This window comes from Vigna unguiculata, chromosome 1, assembly GCF_037176805.1.
Source record: "Vigna unguiculata cultivar grain cowpea cultivar isolate G323 ecotype 2 chromosome 1, ASM3717680v1, whole genome shotgun sequence".
Taxonomy (NCBI): domain Eukaryota; kingdom Viridiplantae; phylum Streptophyta; class Magnoliopsida; order Fabales; family Fabaceae; genus Vigna; species Vigna unguiculata.
This window is the reverse complement of record NC_140792.1, coordinates 4,620,315-4,626,480: the sequence shown is the minus strand read 5'-3', so window position 1 is coordinate 4,626,480 and position 6,166 is coordinate 4,620,315. Positions and strand designations below refer to the sequence as shown.

Here is a 6,166-nt window from a genome sequence, read left to right as displayed (position 1 = left end):
CCATCACCACCCAAGGCAAACTCATTGGCCTGGTCCGATCCCAATAGCTCTTTCACCTTCTGTAGACTAGCATCCTTTGCTTGCCTTTCCTTAATCAAGCTCAGGAAGTCACTAGATATAACCGAGGTGCTACACCTAATGAATTCTGGTTCCAACTCAACTTGTATCTTCATATCTCTGAAGCTCTCAAGCAATTCCATCCCTTTTATCATCAAGTGTGCCACATGCATCATCTTCCTACTTAGTGCGTCTGCCACCACATTCGCCTTCCCTAGGTGATAAAGGAGTTTAAAGTCGTAGTCCTTCAGAAACTCTATCCACCGCCTCTGCCTCATGTTTAACTCCTTTTGATCAAAGAGGTACTTCAAGCTCTTGTGGTCACTAAACACACGGAACTACGCACCACACAAGTAGTGTCTCCAGATTTTCAAAGCAAAGACCACTGTTGCTAACTCGAGATCATGAGTGGGGTAGTTCTTCTCATGAACCTTCAACTGCCTTGAAGCATAAGCTACCACCTTCCTCTCTTGCATCAAGACGCACCCAAGACCCTGATGAGAAGCATCGCGGTAAACCTCAAAGGGTTTACTCACATCCAAAATCACCAACACTGGAGCACTCGTTAATCTCTGCTTAAGTTCCCTGAAGCTCTCTTCACACCTATCAGTCCATGCAAACGGTTGGTCCTTTATGGTTAGTTGTGTCAGGGGTGCTACTATCTTGGAGAACCCCTCTATAAACCTCCTGTAGTAGCCAGCTAGGCCCACGAAACTCTGAATCTCCGTCATTGACTTGAGACACTCCCACTGTATCACGGCTTCCACCTTAGCTGGATCTACAGCTATACCCTGAGCTGATATTATGTGCCCAAGAACTGCACTTCCCTCATCCAGAAGTCACACTTTGATAACTTAGCAAATAGTTGTTACTCCCTTAAGATACCAAGCATTATCCTCAGATGCTCGGCATGCTCTTCATGCGTCCTGGAGTAGATGAGTATGTCGTCTATAAAGACCACGACAAACTTATCTAAAAACGGCCGGAAGATCTGATTCATGTAGTCCATGAACAAGGCTGGAGCATTGGTCACACCAAACGGCATAACCACATACTCATAGTGCCCATACCTGGATCTAAAAGCAGTCTTCTCCACATCCTCTACTTTCACCAAAATCTAATGATAACCCAATCGTAGATCAATCTTGGAGAACACCGACGCCCCATGTAGCTGATCCATCAAATCATCTATTCTTGGCAAGGGGTACATATTTTTTATAGTCATCTTGTTCAGGTGCCTGTAGTCCACACACAACCTTGAGCTACCATCTTTCTTCTTCACTAGAAAAACAGGCGCTCCCTACGGCGAAGCACTTGGTCGTATAAACTACTTCTCAAGCAACTCCTCTATCTGCCTCTTTAACTCCACCAACTCCGCTGGGCCATGCGGTAAGGAGCTATCGACACAAGACCAGCTCCTAGTACCAAGTCTATGGAGAACTCGACTTCTCTCCTAGGGGGTAAACCTGACACCTCTTCGGGGAACACATCCTCAAATTCTCGGACCACAGGTATCACCGTTATTCTTTCTTCCTTCTCAACCTCCATCATGTCAAATATTATATAACATTGTGCGCTGTCCTGGATTTCCTTCATAACCCCATGGGAAGACAACAACTCAGGTTCTTCTCTTGACAGTCTATGAGAACGCGATTGGCGGAGAGCCAATCCATTCCCAAGATCACATCTAGCCCTTGTAGAGGGAGGCATATAAGATTAAATTTATACACGCGTCCCTCTACTTCCACTAGGCACCTAGCACAAACTGAAGAAGTCCTAACCAACCCAGATGTCGGAGTAGATACCACGAGATCGAACTGTAGTTCATACACTGGCAGAGCCAACTCCTGCATACAAGACCCAACTCCCGCATAGAAGACTCCGACACAAAAGATTGTGTCACTCCAGAATAAAAAAGCACGCAACAAGACTTGCCAGAAATCACACAACAACCAACGACGAGATTACCTGAACCCGCTGCCTCTGACCCCGTCATTGCATAGACCCTGCCTGCAGCCTGAGGCCTGCTGCCTCCCCTCCTCTGTTGAGTCTGACTCAGAGTTTGTGATGAAGGTCATGCCACGGTCCTCCTCAAAGTTGGACAGTCTTTGCCAAAGTGGCCCTCCCTACCACGATGGTTGCACCTGCGAAAATCGGATAGCTGCGGGCAAAAACTCTTCACATGCGGTCTTTCGTAATGATGGCACTGGATCCTGCTGGGTAGGGAAGAAAAGCCTCTAGACCCCTGAGGCTGTGGATAAGGCCTAGCATACGGCTTCTTCTTCTCTTCAACTCTCGGCCTGGACCTAGATGGTCCGCTAATCCTCTGTTGTGGCTGCTGCTGGGCTTCTACCTCCACTTTCATCCTCTCCATAACCCTAGCCTTTTCCACCAAAGCGGCAAAGTCCTTGATGAAAAGCGGGGCTACCATCAAGCGAATGTCTCCTCTAAGACCATTCTCAAACTTTCTACAACGCCACTCCTCATCGAGTGACATGGTGTAGAAGCGTCATAAATGCTTGAACCTCTCTACATACTCTGCTACTAATTTTTTATAAATTGCTTATACAAGACTCAAAGATGAATATTTGTAATATATATCCTTAAATCACAACATTAAACAACAAGAAACCACACAACATTAAGTGGAAACAAAAATTAAATGATCGTAGACAAAATATATATAATTGAAACATATATTCAAAGTACATGACTAAAATAATTGTCATGAAGTCATTACTAATTAAGGATGAAGTTCTCAAAGTTAAAACTAAAAAGTTAAAAAACTAAATATATAGAAGTATTTCTTTAATACATGATTGTAACTTCATTAATCTAAAAGATTGTCTTCATTGTCTTCAACATCTTCATCATCTTTATGCTCTTGAAGCTGCAAACAATATTAAAATATAGTGTCAAACAATATAAGAACAATAAAAGATGCCTTAGTGTTAGGTTACTAAAACAACTAAAAATCACAATATCTGAATAAACCATATTCTCCTATCATTGAATAGATTTTAAATTTTAAAAACTAACAAACACCACTTTTTAGTCACACATATTTGAAAGTCCACTAGACAATTTTCAATCACATATACTTGTTCATTGAAAGGATTATGTTTTGATACAGAAGAATGTGGCCTCGCTGCACTACTTTATTTACCTAAAATGTGTCATCATATTATTTAGGTCCTCGTCATCTAAATCTAGATTTTATTGCTTTACTACAAATGTTACCATTGCCTTTAGACCTTGAATTTCCTATGTCATGTGAGTCATTTTATTTTCATATTCTTTCTTGATAACATCAATTTCTTCTTTTTTCTTAAATGTTCATGGTGTCATAGTCTTTCCATAACAGCGTACTCTCACCGGCTTTTCTTTTCCAAACAATGATTCAAATGCTTATTGTAAGATCCGGGAAAAACTTAGAGTAATTGAGATTGATCTAGTGGTAAAAGTTAGAATAAAGAACAGACACATGGAAAAATTAATTGATTGATTTAAGTTGCTATTTTATTTAATTTAATTATGACATATGGAATATTTATTAGAGATACGAGCGTAGATAAATAGTCACATAAATTAAAAACCCTCTAGGTTTATAGGTTTAGGGAGTGCTTAAAAAAAGGGGGTGAAACGACAAAGCGGTAGGAGAAAGGTTGGGGCTTAGAGAAAACTGTTTTTGGAGAAACTACACGAGGTAGGGGAAGCTTGACTTTGCCTTCTATTTTTGTTTTATGCTTATCATATGTATACAAATATTCTTTTCTGGTTCATGCTTGCGGGGTAGTGTTGTTCCATTCCATTCCTTCATGAGGCATAAACCTCACGTTTTCCTTGGAACTTGGTCATGCATGCATATAGGTTCTATCTCTTGCAAAAGGCCTAAACCTTACATAATGTTCCTTGTGTTCCGAAGTCTGGTAGTGGTGGTTGTTCTACCATGGGTGGCGTGAAGTTGTTCCGAGTGAGTGCAAGTGACAAGTTAGGGTTGTCTTCACTCCTGTGGGTTACTAGATTTCGAACCTAGTACTGAGGTTCTAAGGTTTGAGGTGTTAGCAAGTTGAGTGTTTCATTACATGCAAGACTTTTGTGATTTGGTTGGGTGTGGTTTTGGGTTCTTGTTCATGTATGTGGTTTTGCATAAGGCTTTATGTCTCTATTCCCGTTTTGGTTTAACGCATGGTGGTTGTTTCCTTTTCTAATCTTTCATGAAACTTTGTTAGATGGGCGTATCCTTTGTGTGCTTAAATCACGAGGTTGCTTGGGTCAAAGCATGTGGGAGAATACCTAGGGTTTATGGGGTCACACCTTTTCGTGTTCTCTTAAAGTAAGTTGCAGCGTTTGGTATGCATCAGTTTTCATCCATGAGGTTGGGGTCATTGTTTTAGTTCTTTTTTCTGTGGTGGGGTATGCACAATGTTTTAGTGAGTGCATGAGGGAGATTTCTTTGTTTGCACTAACATAGTATATTACTTAAGGATGTGTGACTCAGGGGTTTGGCCATGAATTAACTCACTCTTTGGTTGTTCTCCTTCCCACTTTTCGCTGGCGTCAGGTGGTTCCAAATAAAGGGCAAAGTAGGAGTGGACAAAAAATCCAATTTCCTTGATCTGATCCACTTTTTCTTTGATCCAATCCATTTAAGATCCATTTTATTAAAAATTCAATCCATTTAAAATTCACTTTATTGGATCTAGATTTCAATCTTATCTACATTTTATATATTTTATGGATTGGATATTCATTCTCTAAATCTAAATTTTCAAATATTGATAATCCACATATTTTGAAAGATGAAGGACTAAATTGGTCCAAAGTTTCAAAATGAACTAATTCTAAAATTTAATGAAAGTTAAGAGACCAAAAACATATTTAACCCTTAAATTTTTAGTTGGGTTAAGTAGAAGGTCGAGATGAACTAGCCCAAATTTTGTTGTATTCGATTGAGTCGCATTGTCCTATACGAAATTTGGTTCTATATGGTCTAGTGCCCCAATCGAAATTTGGTCGAATTGCCCTTGGCCTAAATTTGGCCATATTTGACAGAGATGATCCTAGACAAGATTTGACCGTTTTGATGGAGCCAGCTGCAACTGAAATTTGCAGTATTCAACTTAGTCATCGAAATTTGGCCGAATTCAATCGAATTAGCCCTGGTCAAAATTTGGCTAAGCAGGCCTGAGCCCATATTTGGTCATATTTGGTAGAGTCAGCCCCGAACGAAATTTGGTCATTTAAGCCAAGTCGGCCGCAACCAAAATTTGGTAAATTTTATTGAGTCAACCCTTGCCCGAATTTAGCCGTATTCGGGCGAGTCTGCCCTAGACAAAAAATGGATGTATTCAGCAGAGTCAGCACCGACCAACAAATTCAGTCGAGTCAACCTGACCGAAATTTAACTGAGTAGGCCCTAGCCCAAATATGGCCATATTTGGCTAAGTCGGATCTGGCCAAAATTTGGCCGTATTAGGCGAAATCGGCCTCGGTCGAAATTCAGGTGAATCCAGTCAAGTTGATCCCGTCTGAAATTTTGTTGAATCGGTTCTAACCCAAATTTTGCCGTATTAGGCCACATCGTCCCTGACCAAAATTTGGTCGTATGCACCCAAATTTCACAAAGTCAGTCTTCACTGAAATTTGTAGATATTCCGGCGAGTCGGCCTCAATCAAAATTTATTCGAATTTGGCCCACCCAAAATTCGACCAAGTCGGCCTCAACCAAAATTCGGCCGAGTCGGCCGCAACTGAAAGTTAGCCGAATCCATCCCGTGCTGAAATTTGAACGAGTTGGCCCTAACAAAAAAATATGCCAAATTTGATGGTCTCAATCCTAAGGACACAAGTTTTAGAAAATTCAATTTAATTTTTTTTTTTAAAAATAAATTCTGAATTTTAAACTTAATCCAAATATTTAGATCTAAATTTAAATCATGATCCAAATATTTGGATATAAATTTTAAAAGAAATTTAAACTAATTCTCTTAAAAATATAAATTTTGACTAAAAATACCATCGATTATTATTTGGATCTAAAATAAATTTAACTTACTATCATTAAAAATCCAATTCACTATTACCTCTAAGAAAATCCTTCGTTTTC

General features: G+C 39.9%; 1 protein-coding gene across 1 annotated transcript; it reads right to left on the bottom strand.

Moving 5' to 3' along the window:
- Positions 1-1,416: 1,416 nt before the first annotated feature.
- On the bottom strand, positions 1,417-2,053 carry LOC114187407 (uncharacterized). Its single transcript, XM_028075662.1, has 2 exons — positions 1,863-2,053; positions 1,417-1,750 (listed from the first exon to the last, which is right to left on the bottom strand). The coding sequence occupies exons 1-2, from the start codon at positions 2,051-2,053 to the stop codon at positions 1,417-1,419; spliced, it is 525 nt and encodes a 174-aa protein (XP_027931463.1).
- Positions 2,054-6,166: the final 4,113 nt, after the last annotated feature.